General features: G+C 43.6%; 1 protein-coding gene across 1 annotated transcript in view; it reads left to right on the top strand.

Annotated features, from left to right (window-relative positions):
• Nucleotides 1-17,568, top strand: part of acss1 (acyl-CoA synthetase short chain family member 1) — a 78,966-nt gene extending 61,398 nt beyond the window's left edge. The window contains exons 11-14 of the mRNA XM_080199753.1: nucleotides 1,841-1,968; nucleotides 5,315-5,378; nucleotides 16,302-16,423; nucleotides 17,358-17,568. Of these exons, the coding sequence (XP_080055879.1) occupies nucleotides 1,841-1,968; nucleotides 5,315-5,378; nucleotides 16,302-16,423; nucleotides 17,358-17,537 (494 nt within the window). The 3' untranslated portion in view covers nucleotides 17,538-17,568. The remainder of the gene's footprint in view (nucleotides 1-1,840; nucleotides 1,969-5,314; nucleotides 5,379-16,301; nucleotides 16,424-17,357) is intronic.
• The last annotated feature ends 225 nt before the right edge of the window (nucleotides 17,569-17,793 follow it).

The raw sequence follows: 17,793 nt of genomic DNA, 5'->3' as shown, positions 1-17,793 counted from the left end.
TAGCCTATATCCCCCAACAACCATCCCGGGAGACTTTCTGACCCCTTGAAACTCCTCATTGATTATAGCCTTCAATCCTCAAGGCTGCATTACTGTCCTCTGCTGACCCCTTTCAAAGCAGTAATTAGAAATATATCTTGCTTTTGCTTCCTGGGCAATGAATTGAATCCTGAGTAATTAATCTGGATCCTATCCACCGTAGCAGCGCCAACAAGTGTTTGTCACCTTCATCCAACTCCTTGTCCCTCTGCTTTCCATTGTGAGCCCTTGCCCTTAAACCATCCCCCACTTGCACAGCTCTCCTTCCACATTACCCCGAGTGTTTGCCCATCCCCTAATCCCTACTTGCAAAGCCTCCCTTCCACACTGTCCCCTTGTCATCATCTGCCCACCTCCACCACCTATGTTCACTTCACAACCCCCAGTTGAACTTTGCAGTGGTGGCTGCATGAGTCCTGCAGACAATGCTGTTCAGATGTGGCACCAGTGGGGAGGCGGGAGGACCCCTGTAGTCCCAACCCCAGGCACATGCTCATCTGACTCAGTGACAAAGGAGAGTCCATGGGTCCAGCAGAATGGTGCTGTCCATGAAGACCAACTCAGCATGGAGATGGAGGGCAGGAGCCAGTGAGCCCTGGCAGGCTGGTGTACAGTGCATAAAGAACAGCGCAGCACTACAGCAAGAAAGTTTTGCATGTTGCACTCACCTTACAATGGCAAATTGAGGACCATCTTGTACATGCCATCTTTTCAGAAACCATAGAAAATTTACAGCTCAGAAACAGGCCTTTTGGCCCTTCTTGTCTGTGCCGAACCATTTTTTGCCTAGTCCCACCGACCTGCACTTGGACCATAGACCTCCACACTCCTTTCATCCATGTGCCTGTCCAAGTTTTTCTTATCCCGCAGCTCATTCCATACTTCCACCGTTCTCTGTGTGAAGAAGCCCCCCCCGAATATTCCCTTTAAACTTTTCTCTTTTCACCCTTAACCCATACCATCTGTTTTTTTTCCTCCCCTAGTCTCAGTAGAAAAAGCCTGTTTGCATTCACTCTATCTATACCCATCAAAATCTTATACACCTCTATCAAATCTCCCCTCATTCTTCTACGCTCCTAACCTATTCAATCTCTCTCTGTAACTCAGCTTCTCAAGTCCCAGCAACATCCTTGTGAACCTTCTCTGCACTCTTTCAACCTTATTTACATCCTTCCTGTAACTAGGTGACCAAAACTGTACACAATACTCTAAATTCGGCCTCACCAATGCCTTATATAACCTTACCATAACACTCCAACTTTTATATTCAATACTCTGATTTATAAAGGCCAATGTACCAAAAGCACTCTTTACGATCCTATCCACCTGTGATGTCTTATTGTTTTATTGGCTGGGTTTGATGTTGATGTAATTTCCCGTTTGCATGATGCAACATTGAAAGGCCTGCCAGGATGTTGGCAGACAGCTGTTTTGAGAAGCACTTATGAGATGCGGAGGGTTTGCACCACTTGCCAGTGGGAGAATCATTTGTCACTCCTGCCACTGTGAAGCACTAGTTCAATAGCTCTGATAATGCAATGAATCATGAGTAAAATTCCAGTACTTTAAGATCAGTAGATCCTACTATTAAATTATTACTTTGAACAAAATATTATGAAAAAAAGCTAAAGGAAGTGCTGCTCCTTTGAAAGGTTTTGTTCCAATCCATTTTGTGCAGCCACATTCCAGACAGCCACAACTCTAAGACAAACTGAGGAGCACAACTGCAAATTCTCAGCTCCAATCAGCAAATTCCTGAACGCGCTTATCCTTTACATGACTATTGCCCATCTTTTTTCAGGCTGTTACCTCACTGGTGATGGAGCGTACAGGTCAAAAGAAGGCTATTACCAGATCACTGGCCGGATGGATGATGTAATTAACATCAGCGGACACAGACTGGGTACAGCTGAGATAGAAAATGCTCTGGTAAGGATCTGGCATAAATGTCTAAATGTGGCCACACAGAACAGGAGGCATTCTTGCCACATCGTTTGTTAATTGTTAGGGAGCCTGGGTGTATTCTTTGAATGGTAGGATGTGACAAACTGTATTCCATAGCTTCATCGTTACTTTCACTATATATATAGCATTGACTTGGATATCCACTTTTGGGAGTTGAACCTCTGGATAGATGTACTGATCTTCAAAATGGTACACCTAACATTCTTAGGAAATAAGCTAGCCTTCTTACATACTTAGGCCTTGGACTAAAATTGCAGTCAGGCCTTGATGATTTCAAAGTTTTCTAACAGACAAGGTTATTAAAAAATATAGAGCAAAGGCAAGTAAATGAACTTGAGGTGCAGTCAGCCATGATCTACTTTCATGGATCCGCTAACTGAGTGGTGAGTTCATGGATAGAGTAGATTGAGTATTTGATACACACACAGATCTAACTGATTGATCATGGGTTCATGGAATAGCTGGCTTATCTCCATGGACCCAGTACTGCATCAGTTGTCTCCATGGACCCAATACTAGATCAACCTTCCCCAGGGATCCAGCACTGGATCAGCTGTCCTATTGGATGCTGTACTGGATGAGTTCTGGATTCGTGACAAAGCACTGCCAAGTTCCTGATGTTGTAGAAATATTCTTCGGGATCAGGAAGGAGTAGAAAATAATGTGACCTGGACATGCATATGCAATCATATGATCATAACAGCACAGGAATATGTGCCTTTGTTAGCTAAGGTATAGTGTTTAAGTGCAGGGAGGTTAGGCTGGAACTATACAAAATGTTGGTTAGGCTACAGCTAGAGTAGTGTGTGCAGTTCTGGAATCCACTTTATAGGAGGGATAACATTGTAAAGGGTGCAGAGGAAATTTACCAGGATGTTGCCTGGTCTGGAGAGTTTTAGTTATGAAGAAAGATTGGAAGATTGTGGTTATTTTCCTTGGAACAGAAAAGAATGAGGGGAGACATGATTGAGACATATGAAATTATGAGCGATATAAATAGAGTAGACAAGAGGGATCCCATGGTGGAAGGATTAATGACTAGAGGGCATAGATACAAGGCAAAGGGCAGGAGGTTTAGAGGGGATGTGAGGAATAACATTTTCACCAAAGGGTGATGGGAGTCTGGAACTCACTGCTTGAAAGGGTGGTGGAGGCATTTAAGAAGTATTTAGATGTATACTTGCGATGCCAAAGCATACAAGGCTATGGACGAAGGATTGGAAAATGGGATTAGAATAGTTGGGTGGTTTGTTTTTGACTGGCACAAACCCGATGGGCTAAAGGGCCTTTTCTGTGCTGCAGCCCTCTTATGATTTTGTTTAAACTTGAGACCTGCCACATCAACGCATGAAAATGAAGGCTCTGGGCTCCTAATATGACTCATTGATTTATCCAAAGTGTAGAAGAACCACATATATTGATAAGGCTCCAGATTTGCTCCCTATCTTTTCTTAGTTTAGCAGATCTCGACTGTGACAGTTGGATATGCAGTTAACTTCAGGGAACCAGTGCTAAGTAGGAGAAAATTAGTTTGGTTATCTGCTCCGATACTATCCACTGACTCAGTGTATGTAAATGCAGCCAAAGAAAATACTGAGAGAGGTCATTAAAATTATGACAGGGTTTGAAAGTCTGGATATGGAGAAATTGTTTCCACTTTTAAGTAAGTCTAGAAGAGAGTATAAATTTAAGATAGCTGTTAACAGGTTAAATAAAGCATTTATGAAGAATTTCTTTATATTTGGGTATTAAAAATGTGCCACATGGATTGGCTGAATGAGATAGCATTAATGCATTTAAGGGGAGATTTGATTTGTACACCAGTGAGAAGAGAATAGATGGGCTTTGTGACAGGGTTGGATGAAAGTGGAAGGGAATTTGTGTGAAGTATAGATTAGTTGGGTTGAATGGTTGGTTTCTGTAGTGCAGATTCTGGGGGTGATTTTACCATTTTTCTAAAGTGCTGGGCGGACTTGAAACTGGGAGAGTTTCAGATCTGTCTTTTGGATGTGTTTTCAGGCTTTCCTGAACGCACTCTGTGTGCAAAATTTTGAACAAATCTGTTGCTCGCTGCAGAAGCCTGTGGGTGGAGCTTAAGGTGCCCAAAAGCCTGTAGAGGGTGGTAGTGTGCATGTTTAGCCCTCTGATGCGGCACATGCGCATTAGGGGTAGCAGGGGTCTGACAGAAAAGAGAGAGCGGTCAGGCCCCTGCTAGTGCAGACAGCCTGAAGCAGCTTTCCCACCCTCCTGCATTCATGGGGGCCCACGGCCCGAGATATAGCCCTTGCCGAGACCGCCCACTGATTGTGCACCTCTCTCCCCACTGATCGCGTACCTACCGCTCTCCCACCAGCGATCGCTGCAGAGTGGCAGTGGGCTCCCTGTCGCTCCCTTCCCCCACTGATCCCTGCAGAGTGGCAGCGGGTCCCCTCCCCATAAGCCCTGCCCCAGCACTGCTGGTGGGCATTGCTGCACTGCCGAATGGGCATTGCTGCACTGCCCAAGGGGCACCTTCCCCTTGCTCTTGGCCTCCTGGGGGGGGAGGGCTCAATAGTCTCCGGTTCCACTGCCGAGGCTGAGTCGACTGTTACTTGTTCATGACAAGAAACTCTCCGGTGAGGTCATAAAGAGGGCTGAGCCTGGATGATTGAGTGCTGGGCTTGCTAAGCAAATGTAAAATAGCATTAAAATAAATTTACATACATTAACCTGCCTCTTGCCCATTCCCAGTGAGGGGTTGACTGTGCCAGAAATCCGGTGCTCGTAAAATGGTGCTAGTCGCAAAACCAGTGCCAATTGCGCTAAGTGCTTTATGTCTCACTTTGCCCCCACCATCTAGATTTATATATAAGTTCATGTATTGGATGACGAGGCATGCAATATTCAGAAAACAAAGTGGAGCAGGCAGTATATTATAGTTCATTCAGGGAGTCCGAGTCACTGTGGCAACTTGCACTTTTTCATGCATTTTGTAAGCTGGAGCTATGGATATTGATGGTAGAGGCTCCAATGTTCGCTCCATCAAATGACTGACTTGGAATTCTCCTGCTGTTACTCAGTGTCATTGACATGTATTAGAATGATTTGCAGGTTGATACACAACGTGTTTGGCTGTGTTTGAATGCACCTTCCTTGGCCATCAAGTCCTGGGGTGGAACTTGAAAGCTTATGGCTTAGAGACACGGACACTATCCATTCATAAAGCAGTACTTTGATATCATTTATCATCTTTGTGAGGAGAATTAATGGCAGATGGAAAGGAACCTGTTAATTGATTGAAATGCTGTTTCTCTGTTCAAATGGTCTTTAGAATGAACACCCTGACGTGCCAGAGACTGCAGTGATTGGCTATCCTCATGACATAAAAGGGGAAGGTAGGTGTGAGAAACTGTAATCACATAACAATGCAGGTAAATTCTGGCACACAAAAAGTGATTTATTCTGTTTAGTGTGATGTAGAATTCTCAGGAGGTTAAATTGAGCATTTTTATTTTGTTGCAGCTTCACTTTCAAACTGGGGAAGTTTTTAATTTGTTTCTTTGGGACTGGAAATGAAAATTGCCACTGTGTCTTATCACTGTGTATTATCAAGGGGCCACACGGTGAAGCCTTCCATTGTTTGCTGGAGCTGAGAGAGAGCTAAGATTTTACCTGTTAAAAACCTGTTTAAAATAAGTTTAAAGCACTTTACTCTTTGTAGAACTGTTTAAAGCATTTATTTATTGTATTTACTGCTTTAAGAATTCTGAGGGTGTGGTGAAAAGGCATTTGTGGACCAGCCTGCTTTAAATCAGCGCCAGGTTTAAAAGGAGGCCTGGTGTAGACAGCGGGCAGCGTCTGAGCGGGCAGCGGAGTGAGTGGGAAGCAGAGTGAGTTAATAGGGCTTAATATCAAAAAGGGCTGGAAGGAAAAAAGGCCAGGTGAGTTTGTTTGAAAAAAAACAAGGAAAAAAATTTTTTCAAAACTACTACAGCAAGAAACAAGGAAAAAAATTTTTTCCCCATAAAAATTACAGTGAATAATGGAGGGGCATGTGATGTGTGGTTTCTGTATGATGTGGGAACTGGCGGACCCCAGGGTCCTTCCCAGTGACCATGTCTGCAGTAAGTGCAGGTTGCTGGAGGAGCTCCAGCTCAAGGTGGATGAGCTGGCCTCTGAGCTACAGACACTGAGGCTCATCAAGGGGAGAGAGGGTGCCCCTAGACTGGTTAAATCTAAGGGTCAGGGACAAAAGGGGACTGCTGGGAGGAGGAGGAAGGGGGGTGAGGAGCGGAGGCCTCAGCCTCTTAATCTGCATAACAGGTTTGAGGTTCTTGCTTCCACTCTGGAAGAGGACGAGGCAGGTGAGGTTGGTGAGCAAACTGCACACGGTACAGTGATGCAGCAGGACATAGGCAAAGAGAAGGGGAAAAGGAACGTAGTAGTGATTGGAGATAGTGGGGTGAAGAGTATTGACACTGTCCTTTGTCACAATGACAAAGTGCACAGAAGGGTGTGTTGTCTGCCTGGTGCTCGGGTACAGGATGTCGCAGCTGGGCTGCAGAGGAACCTGGAGTGGGAGGGTGAGAACCCGGTCGTTGTAGTACATGTGGGTGCCGGTGATGTAGGCAAAGTGCGGACTGAGGATCTGGGGAGGGAGTATGAGAAGCTGGGAATGGAATTAAAAAGTAGAACCGACAAGGTGGTCGTCTCTGGGCTACTGCCTGAACTGAGTGCAGACGGGCGTAGGATTGACAGGATAAAGGAAGTGAATGGGTGGCTCAGGGATTGGTGTGGGAGGAATGGGTTCGAATTTATGGGGCATTGGCACCAGTATTGGGGTAGGTGGGACTTGTTCGGGCGGGATGGGGTTGGTCTGAATCGTGCTGGGACCAGAGTGTTGGCGAATCGAGTAAAGAGGACTGTAGACAGGGCTTTAAACTAATTGGGGGGGGGAGGGTGCGAGGGTAGGTGACGCTACGAGGTCTAAAGTTAAGGATAGGGTATAGGTAAGGGAAGAGGCCGAGGATGTCCCAATTGGTGGCGTTACGGCAAATAGGGTCCAGGTGAAGGCTGGGATGAAAGCGCTTTATCTGAATGCACGAAGCATTCGGAATAAAGTGGATGAGCTGGTGGCGCAGATCGACACAAATGGATACGATCTGGTGGCCATTACAGAGACGTGGCTGCAAGGTGACAGGGACTGGGAGATGAATGTACAGGGCTATCAAGTGTTTAGGAAGGATAGGCAGGAGGAAAGAGGGGGTGGCGTAGCTCTGCTGATTAAGGATAGTATCAAGGTGGTAGCAAGGGATGATATCGGAGCCAAAGAGCAGAAAGTGGAATCGTTGTGGGTGGAGATTAGGAACAGCAAAGGGAGGAAGACGCTGGTGGGTGTCGTCTATAGGCCCCCGAATAATGATCTGGAGGTGGGGCGGGCTGTTAACACGCAAATAAGTGCGGCGTGCAGGAATGGGACGGCAGTAGTTATGGGAGATTTCAATCTGCATATTGATTGGTCGACCCATGTTGGACGAGGTGGGCTCGAGGAGGAGTTCCTGGAATGCTGCCGGGATAATTTCCTTGAACAGTGTGTGTTGGAGCCGACGAGGGAGCGAGCTATCTTGGATCTGGTGCTATGTAATGAGGCGGGTAGAATTAGGGACCTTGCGGTGAAGGATCCTCTTGGAGAGAGTGATCATTGTATGGTGGAGTTTCTGGTGCAGATGGAGGAGGAGAAAGTGGGTTCCTGGACACGCGTCCTTTGTTTGAATAGAGGGGAGTATGGTAGGATGAGAGAAGAATTGGCGAATGTGGACTGGGGGAGTGCGTTGGAAGGTAGGTCTGCTGAGGAGCAGTGGAGGATCTTTAAGGAGATCTTTCTTGGTGCTCAGCAGAAATTTATTCCGATGGTTAAAAAGGACAGTAGGAAGAGAGGTAATAAGCCGTGGATAACGAAGGAGGTGAAGGAAAGTGTTAAATTAAAAGCGGAGGAATTTAGAGTAGCTAAGAGTAGTGGGCGAGAAGAGGATTGGGAAAGGTTTAAATGTCAACAAAGATTGACAAAGAAGTTGATAAAGGAGGGTAGGAGAAGCTATGAGGCTGGGCTAGCACTTAATATAAAAAAGGATAGCAAGAGTTTTTATAAATATATAAAAAGGAAGAGGCTGGCTAGGGTGAACGTTGGTCCTTTAGAGGATGAGAAAGGGGAGCTAGTGGTAGGGGATGGGGATATGGCTAAGGTCTTGAATAACTTTTTTGTTTCTGTCTTCACGGAGGAGGACGTGAATAATTTGCCGGGTGTTAGCGATGGAAAGGTGGTAGGAATGGAGGGTCTTAATGACATTACTGTTACTAGAGAGGTGGTGCTCGACAGACTGGAGGGGCTGATTGTGGACAAGTCCCCAGGACCGGATGGAATGCATCCGAGGGTTCTGAAAGAAATGGCGGAGGTGATAGTGGATGCCTTGGTGGTTATTTTCCAGACGTCGCTGGATTCCGGGGAAGTGCCGGAAGATTGGAAAACGGCTAATGTTACGCCGTTGTTTAAGAAGGGTGCCAGGCAAAAGGCGGGGAATTATAGGCCGGTTAGTTTAACGTCTGTGGTAGGTAAAATGTTAGAATCCGTCATTAAGCAGGAAATTGCGAGGCATCTTGAAGGGAATTGCTTGATAGGGCGGACGCAACACGGTTTCATTAAAGGGAAGTCGTGTCTGACAAATTTACTGGAGTTCTATGAGGATGTGTCTAGGGCAGTGGATAGAGGAGAGCCGGTGGATGTGGTCTTTCTGGATTTTCAGAAGGCGTTTGACAAGGTACCTCACAAGAGGTTATTGCAGAAGGTCAGGGGACATGGAGTTGGGGGTAGGGTGTTAGCGTGGATAGAGGATTGGTTGTCAAATAGGAGGCAGAGAGTGGGGGTCAATGGGTGCTATTCGGATTGGTGGTTGGTGACTAGTGGGGTGCCCCAGGGGTCGGTGCTGGGGCCTCAGCTATTTACCATTTATATAGATGATCTGGAGGAGGGAACCGAGTGCAGGGTGTCGAAATTTGCTGATGACACCAAGATTGGGGGAAAGGCAAATTGTGCGGAGGGTGTGGAGAGTCTGCAGAAGGATCTAGATAGGCTGGGCGAATGGGCCAGGAAATGGCAAATGGAATTTAATGTTGGCAAGTGTGAGGTGGTCCACTTTGGTAGGAAGAATGGTAGGAAGGACTATTACTTACGTGGCGAAAAACTGCAGCAGGCGACGGTGCAGAGGGACCTCGGGGTCCTTGTGCATGAGTCGCAAAAACCCAGCTTGCAGGTGCAGCAGGTGGTCAGGAAGGCGAATGGGATGCTGGCCTTCATAGCGAGGGGGATTGAATATAAAAGTAGGGAGGTCTTGCTGCAGCTGTATAGGGCATTGGTGAGGCCGCAGCTGGAGTACTGTGTGCAGTTTTGGGCGCCGCACCTGCGCAAGGATATTTTGGCCCTGGAGGGAGTGCAGAGGAGGTTTACTAGGCTGATACCGGAGTTGAGGGGATTGAGCTATGAGGAGAGGCTGAATAAACTAGGCTTGTACTCGTTAGAGTTTAGAAGAATGAGGGGAGATCTCATTGAGACGTATAAGATGATGAATGGGATGGATAGGATAGAGGTGGAGAGACTCTTCCCGCTCAAAAAAGACAGCAGGACTAGGGGGCACAGCCTCAAGATAAAGGGGAGGCGGTTTAGAACGGAGTTGAGGAGGAACTTCTTCACTCAAAGGGTGGTGAATCTCTGGAATTCTCTGCCCGTTGAAGTGGTGGAGGCTGCCTCGCTAAATATTTTTAAGAAGCGGGTTGATGGGTTCTTGATAAGAGAGGGGATTAAGGGTTATGGGGAGAGGGCGGGAAAGTGGAACTGAGCCACAACAGATCAGCCATGATCTTATTGAATGGCGGGGCAGGCTCGAAGGGCTAGATGGCCTACTCCTGCTCCTATTTCTTATGTTCTTATGTCTTGGAATGGAAATATATTTGGTCTCAGGGCAAAAAACAGTGCTTTTACTTCAAATGTCATAGCTTCCCTGATATCCCTCCTGAATTCTGGTGCCTTAGAACCCTGGAGCTACTTGACAATAAACAGATCCTTAATTGTTTGAAGCATTTAATGTCTTAGTGAACTTTAGGGCAAGACGAGGAATGTGTGTTGACAATGTGTTGCTATGTTTGCGTGTGACAAAAAGAACAAAAGCTCTTGCTCTTTTTCAGAATACTTCACAACCTTAGGCCATCCCAGAGCCAATGAAATATTTTTGAAGTGTAGTCATTGTAATGTGGGAAACATGGCAACCAATTTATGCATAACAAAGTCCCACAAACAACATTAAAATAATGACCAGATAATTTGTGTTTAGTGATGTTGATTGAGTGATAAATGATGGCCAGGCCACCTTGTCCTTCTTCAAATAGTGTCCTGGAATCTTTTACCGACCTGAAAGATCCCCCGCACCACCCCTGGAATCTTTTACCTCCACCTGAAATGGCAGAAAGGTCTCAGTTTAAAGTCTTATCAAAAAATCAGCACCTCTGATCATGCAGCACTCCCTCAGCACTCTACTACAGTGAAGTGCCAGTTTAATTATATACTAGAGTAGGATTTGAATCCACAACCTTATGACTTAGAGGTGACAGAGCTGTGATTATACTTTTCCACTTGCCCTATTATTAAATAAAATTGTTAGAAATGCTTGATACATTTGGAACCAAAATCCTAAAGAACCAGTCAATTCATTATTACTGTTTATTTCAAGTGAGTGTGTTAATACTAGGTACTCTGGTGAATGATATTCTCAGATTTTCCTACAGCATTATTGTCCTTACATATAGGTCTTCCTACATTTATCCATACTAATTTGAATGCAGTCAAAAATAACATTTTTCCAGATGATGTTTCTAATCAGCTATATTTCTTGCAAAGTTGTAATAATGAGTACAGAAAGTATTTTACAATATTCTTCTTTGTCCTCCCCTTTGTTATCATTTATAACTTTAAAACATTTCTATTTGAGGAATTGTCTGTGTTAAGTGGTAACCCTGAAATGTTTATCCAATCAAAGCTAAAACATGACCTCTGCCTTTCCATTGCACATGAAAGAGGAACAGGACTGATCTCTCAACATAGAGGATTGTGATTAACATGTATACACTTCCTACCTTATAATCAGATGCTCTACCCTATTCTGCTATAAAATATATTAAGAATGTTCTTAACCAAGAACCTTTTCCATTTCTTCCATCCATCTGAGCTGGATGGAAGAAATGGAAAATAATCTTTTCAACAATTTTCTGAATTTGGCTTCTGTTCAAATGAATCTGCTTACTAAAGCATGGGAATGGTTGTTTTTTTACTTGATTGTGATTTCTAGGACAGTTTAAAATAAGGCAACAAGTTGTGACACAGTTACAAAATCAATCACATAATGCTTCTCATACTTAAAGCATTTAAAAAAAAATCAAGTTTGACCATCAAGTTCTAATGAACTGTCTTATGCTACATCAATAGAGCCTGTTTTCATGGACATCATTTCCTTAATATACAAAGGAAGAGACAAGTATTGCAGCATGTAACTGTTATCAAGAGCTTAGAAAGTATGGGGTTTATGGAGATTGGATGACAGTGCAGAACGTTTGTTATGTACTATATTATTCAGATAATCAATGATTTACATATGTTACAGAAACAGATCTTGTGACAAAAACATCGAATTGATAGACAAAAAGAACAAGTTCCACCTAGTTACCTTCTCCCATTGTGGAAAATGCATGAAATAATTGTAATGGAGTTGTTGACTAAGTCATCAATCTTTATTAGCAGTACATAACAAGTACAGAACCAGACATTAGGTGAGGAAACCACTATTGAGGGACTTTAGGTCCAAGGTCGTATGCTGTTCCCAAACCTGTTACACTCACCACATGTCCCAGATTACACATATACAAATCCCACATTAATATTTCTTGAAATAAATTAATCTTATTTGTATTTAAATGATTCAAAGCTACCTGTTTCCAATATCTCCTGGAATGTTTCATGAATTGACTGAAATCTCTTGAGTTCTGAAAATGATTGTTTAAAATCTTGATCCAGATCTTTCAATCAGTGTAGTCTGGAGGCTTTGCAGCTTACAATGCCAGGTCTAGCAAGGGTGCAGGGATGAATAGAGTCAGGTGACCAACTGTTGAGTGTAATTCTAGTGCAGCCACACACCCTTTTCTCATTGTGTAAAGACCCTTGAGGACTGGCGTCAGTTCATTGGCTTAGTGTTTTAAACCAATACTGCACAACCTCTCCTTACTGACAGTAATAACCAACCCCCACCTCCCCAACAGTATTTACATCCGCCTCACCCCATTGACAGTGTTTCACCCATCACTCATGCACCTAACACTATTCACCCCCTCCTGACTTTGTTCATCCCATCCTTCATCCCCAGACAGCATTCATATCCTCACTCATTCCCCCCAACAGTGTTGACGCCCTCCCTCACGCTGACAGTTTATATCTCCCTCTTTCCCCCAACAGTGCTCACCCCCCAACAGTGTTCACTCCCTCCATCAGCCCCAAAAGTGTTCACCCACTCTCAACCCCGGAAATGTGCACCCTCTCCCTCATCCCCCGACAATATTTGCCCTTTCCCTCACCCCCATCAATGTTCACCCCCCCTTCAATCCCCGACAGTGTTCACTCCCTTCCTCACCCACTGACAGTTTTCATCTCCCAATACTATTCACCCACTTCTTCACCTTCTGACAATACTCAGCTCCCCTTACACTCCCAGCAATGTTTACCACCCAATCATTTTCCTGACAATATTCACCCCCTTCCCTCACTCACTTGACAGCATTCATTGCTTCCCTCATTCCTCAGAAAGGTTCATCAGCCTTCACCCCATGGAAATGTCCTGTATGCCCTGACTGTGCCTACTCTTCCAACTTCAGCTGGACACCAGCCAGTGTTTCCAGAAAGTGAACTGAAAGAGGAGGTGTTGGCAGGGGGAGTGAACATTTTTGAGAGATAAAGGGTGGGGGATGTGTTGAACATTGTCAGGGGCAATTGCTGTGTCTGTGTGAATTTCTTCCAAGTGCCCTGGTTTCCTCCCATCATCCAAAAATGTGCAGGTTAGGTGGATTGGCCATGATCAATGTGTGCGGTTATGGGGATAGGATGAGGAAGTGGGCCTAGGTAGAATGCTCTTTTTGAGGGTTGGTGCAGACTCATTGGGCAGAATGGCCTTCTTCTGAATGGATTCTATGAAAGCGAACATTGATGGGGGCGGACAGGGTAGAATGAACATCCTTTTTAACATTAACATTGCTGACATGCAGGTGAACATTGCTGGGAGCAAGGGAGAGGTTAGCTGGTGAACACTACAGGCAGTGTGGGGAGGTGAACATTGTTGGGTGTGCTGGAGTGCTTTGACAACTTCCAACTGATTTGCTTAAGAGTTATGTCAGTTTTACAACTGCTGTGAAAAGCTCCAATTGATACGTGAAAAATCAGGATTGTGTAAACAGCCAACGTCTCCATGGATGTGGCCACATGATCCCACTGTTGTAGGGATTGTGAAGCAATCTGGGAAGGGTAAAACCAGCAAACGGAGCTTTAAATTTCTTGTGTAAATATGTGGTAAATATTGGGGCTTCCTCAGGCTCCCAATACGCAACAGCCATATAAGTTCATTCGGAGACCCCTCCCCATATATTGGTTTTACCTATCGGATGTTGATTCTGATTTCATAACCCTGAGAGAGCTAGTTAGCAAAATTTTTCATTTCTGCGTCTCCAAGAATTTGCAAGTTAGGAAATTATCCATATGAAATCTGGGGCAGTAATTTTATGTTAATGTTTGACCTTCATTTATAATAAAACTAGATTTGTGACTTATGGCTTTAAATAACATGAATAGATATGGTCCTTTTTCTTCTGTTATCCAATTAGGAAAACAGGAAATGTCTTGAAGCAGTTAGAATTATAGGGGTTTTGTTCAGAGTTGAATGCCACATAACCATATTATGGACAGAAAGACAATTTTGGCTCATTGTGAAGAAAAGTGAGCTTTGGTACTGAGCAATGATAAAAATACCTGAAGATAATGGAGGGATGGCTATTGGGAGGACCTAGGTGAACAACATGGCTATCAGGAGGAATGAGGTGAAGAACAATGCTAAGCTATTCTCATTTATGCCTGTTCGCAAACATTGGAGACCTGTCATTTTTGAGTTATCTTACTTGCAAGCAAGTGGCATCTTCTGCACTTCCAAAAGTCAATGACAACACCTGAATTTGTTGTGGTAAACATCTGGCATCACATTATTTTGCTTTTAAATTATTTGCCCTTTCTTATCACCTTCTGTAGCTCCAACTAATGTTAAACACCTAAACAATACTGTTATGCTCAAAGTAGTATCTAGACAACCAGATGATGGTTAATCATCCACGGACTATATTCATGAGGAAATATTGCTTACCTCAGTTGCATAAAACTTGAACTTTTTTATGAATGGAGTAGTTGATTTTTCCTCAAGTTATTTTATTGTGTGATACCTTGATTGACTAAAAGCCGAAGTTGTGTAGCATAATCTTGAAGGCACAACACAGACAATACACACTGTCGGCTCTAGGCTCAGGAAGTACCTAAGACTCTTGTTTGGTACACGAGTGTTCTTTAAGGAAGGGAACTTGCCATCTTTAATGAGTCTGACTCTAGTCCCACACCAATGTGTCTAGTCCTTAACTGCGCCCTGAAGTGTCCCAGCAAGCCACCCATTTGTATCAAAACCATTCCAAATCACAAAGATTGCAGCAATTCAAGAAGAAGGACCAAGCCCACTTTTCAAGAACGTATCAAGATAGGCAATAAAAATGCAGGCCTTACCAGCAACATCCACATCCAGATTCTGGTGCAGGAGAGGGGGACAGTTGATGACAAACTATCACCATTTGCTGTCACTACCCCTCAAACTGACTGCAACTTCTGGATACTGGGCATGCGTGGCTATCATGGAAATTTTGAAATTGAGTTCTGTCACGGAGTTCCATCACTCTACTACCTTCTATCAAGTTTAACTAAATTTTTAACTAGATTTTCTCAAATAGGTGACCAGCTAGTGACCAAATGTGATTTAAGGTCTTGAGTGTCTTATCTTGCAATGCATATCTCTGGATAGCAGAGTGGCTAGCACTGCTGCCTCTTAGGATGAGAGACCAAGCCTGGGTAAGATACTTTTTCAGAGAGTTTGGTGCAGACTTGATGGACTGAATGGGCTCCTTGTGCACTGCAGAGATTTTATGCTTATATGGAAGTAGAACCTATTCTGAATGTCAGCCATGCTGTTTTCTGTAAAGGCTGCAGTACATGATCAATTTTTGGCACTCATCACCTACATTGAAAATGGCTTCCCAAAGAACCTGGCAATTGTCGAAACACACATGATTCAAGGGCAAGGGCATGGAGAAAACAGGGCAGCAACCACTAAAAGATTCAGTGCTAGCCCCAAACCTGTTCAATATATATACACAAATAACCTGCCAATAACCATATCTTGTAAGTTCATCTATGCTGATGACATCTGTTGTGCTACCCAAGCTTCGTCCTTGACAATCACAAAGGAGTTCCCTTCGACAGACCAAATGGTGGGCTATTCACCTTAAAGTCAGCAAATGCGGAGGCTATCACTTGACTTCAGGGATTTGCATTCACTAATTTAAACGGTGATGTGACCAATATAATTTGAGACACAGCAAAACTGGCCAGAAAATATAACTTTTTAGTCATGGATGGCGTAGATTTTTAGGCTAATTTTGAAGAATAATTTCTTAATGTTTTGTCAGAATATTTTAGCTTCTACCTTCGTCAAATGTGTATGCCCAATCTTTTATTTGTTGAATGAAAATATTTTGCAAAGTGATTTTATTTTAATGCTTTTAGTTTCTTGGTTGTATGTCTGGAAAAACCTTCAGTGTGATTGGCTGCTTGGAAGCTGGGAAATCCCTAGTAATGAACACTGGAATCAGTTGAAGTCTTATTGCACAATGCCAGACATGAATTTTACATCAGAGAGATCTCTTGATCGTTCACTGAGGCATACTTAGTGCTCAGAGGCAAGCGCCTTTGCTTGACTGCTGACCACACGCTCCGAGATGTAATTGTTTGATGATTGAGCCAATATATCTTCTGAGTTGTTGATGTTGATGATGAATTGTTTCAATTAAATGGAAGTCTTACGCCTGGATGCAAACTCATTTACCCTGGCATTTCCTGATTTTTAACAAAAAGTTGTGTTTTGTTTCAGCTGCTTTTGCCTTTGTTGTTCTGAAAGATAGTTGCACTATTCCTGAACTGGTCATTGTTAAAGATCTCAAATCAACTGTTGCATCTAAGATAGCAAAATATGCTATTCCTGATCACATCCTGGTAAGTAGCTTCCCTTGCTCCTCCAAGTTTACTAGCTAAGAGTCAATGAAAAGCAACTAACTATATGTCATGACCGGCGCCCTCAATACAGGGCGAAAATCCAGTAATGACTACTGTTTTTAATAAATAATTACTAAATTAACATATACTTATCAGCCGTGACACCTTAACGTCTGCCCATGCTTTATCCTCCCACCCAGTCAGCATGATGCCACGCTGGTGCAAATCACTACTGGTTTTCAAAAACCAAAACCAGCCATGGTTACCATGCTGTGGGCATGGAGGCAAATGTAGCCCCATTGATGAGGGACAAATATTTCTATTCCCCCTGCTCTTTTTCCAGTGGAATTCTGATACGTCACTACCCTACTTAATTACATTCCCTTCCCACCAGTTCACTGCCAGTGAGAGCTGAAGACTGCTGTGGATTTATGACATCTTTGGAACCTCACTGCCATGATTCAATGGAATCAGCCTCGAAAATCTTGCCCTAAAAGGGGAACTGAGGAGTAATTTCTTTACACCATGAGTTGTTGCAATCTAGCATCCACTACCCTGAAAAGGAAGCAGATTAAATAGGAACTTTCTAAAGGGAATCAGTTATATACCTGAAAAGGAGAAAATTGTAGGACTGTGGAAAAAGAGCAGGGAGGAGTAGAACTATTTGGATATCTCCTTCCAGGTGAATGGCCTCCTTTTGGTTGTATGATTATATGAAACAGGATTGCAGCAGAAATAGAAAGCACTTCAGTTTCCAAATGATAATACATCAGGTACAGGTAACCTAACATCTGTCTGTATCTGGAATGCCTGCCAATGTTACACTGTCACATGCACCGAGTCAGAACAAGCAATTACGGCCACCAATGTCAGTTCCCTTCCCCTATTTCTTGTATATTTATGGGCTGTGTCTAATTATTGTTTCCAATTTCAGGTTGTGAAGCGACTTCCCAAAACACGATCTGGGAAAATCATGAGACGAGTGTTGAGGAAAATAGTTACCAATGAAACTTCTAATCTGGGTGACCTCAGCACACTAGATGACCCTCAAGTTATTACTGAGATCATTACAGTCCACAAAAAGTATAAAAAAGACCACACAACCAGCCAATAACCAATATCATAAATCATAAAACAGCTCATAATTTGACATACAACAATTGGTTGCGCACTATTGTCACATATTATGCCGGTATTGCGATTACAAACTAATAATGTTAACTTTGATTAATGGTATTTTTTAATTTATTCCAAATGCAGAATTGAATTCTTCCCATTCCAATTTTTCCCGACTCCTCTCCCAGAGACACACAATGTCTGGTCCCTGATTCTGGTTGTCAGCATTCATAATGTTTCCACAGTTGAGCGGG

The sequence above is a fragment of the Carcharhinus amblyrhynchos genome, chromosome 12 (assembly GCF_965287045.1).
Source record: "Carcharhinus amblyrhynchos chromosome 12, sCarAmb.v2.hapA, whole genome shotgun sequence".
In the NCBI taxonomy this organism is placed as follows: Eukaryota; Metazoa; Chordata; class Chondrichthyes; order Carcharhiniformes; family Carcharhinidae; genus Carcharhinus; species Carcharhinus amblyrhynchos.
This window is presented reverse-complemented; position numbering and strand designations above follow the sequence as displayed.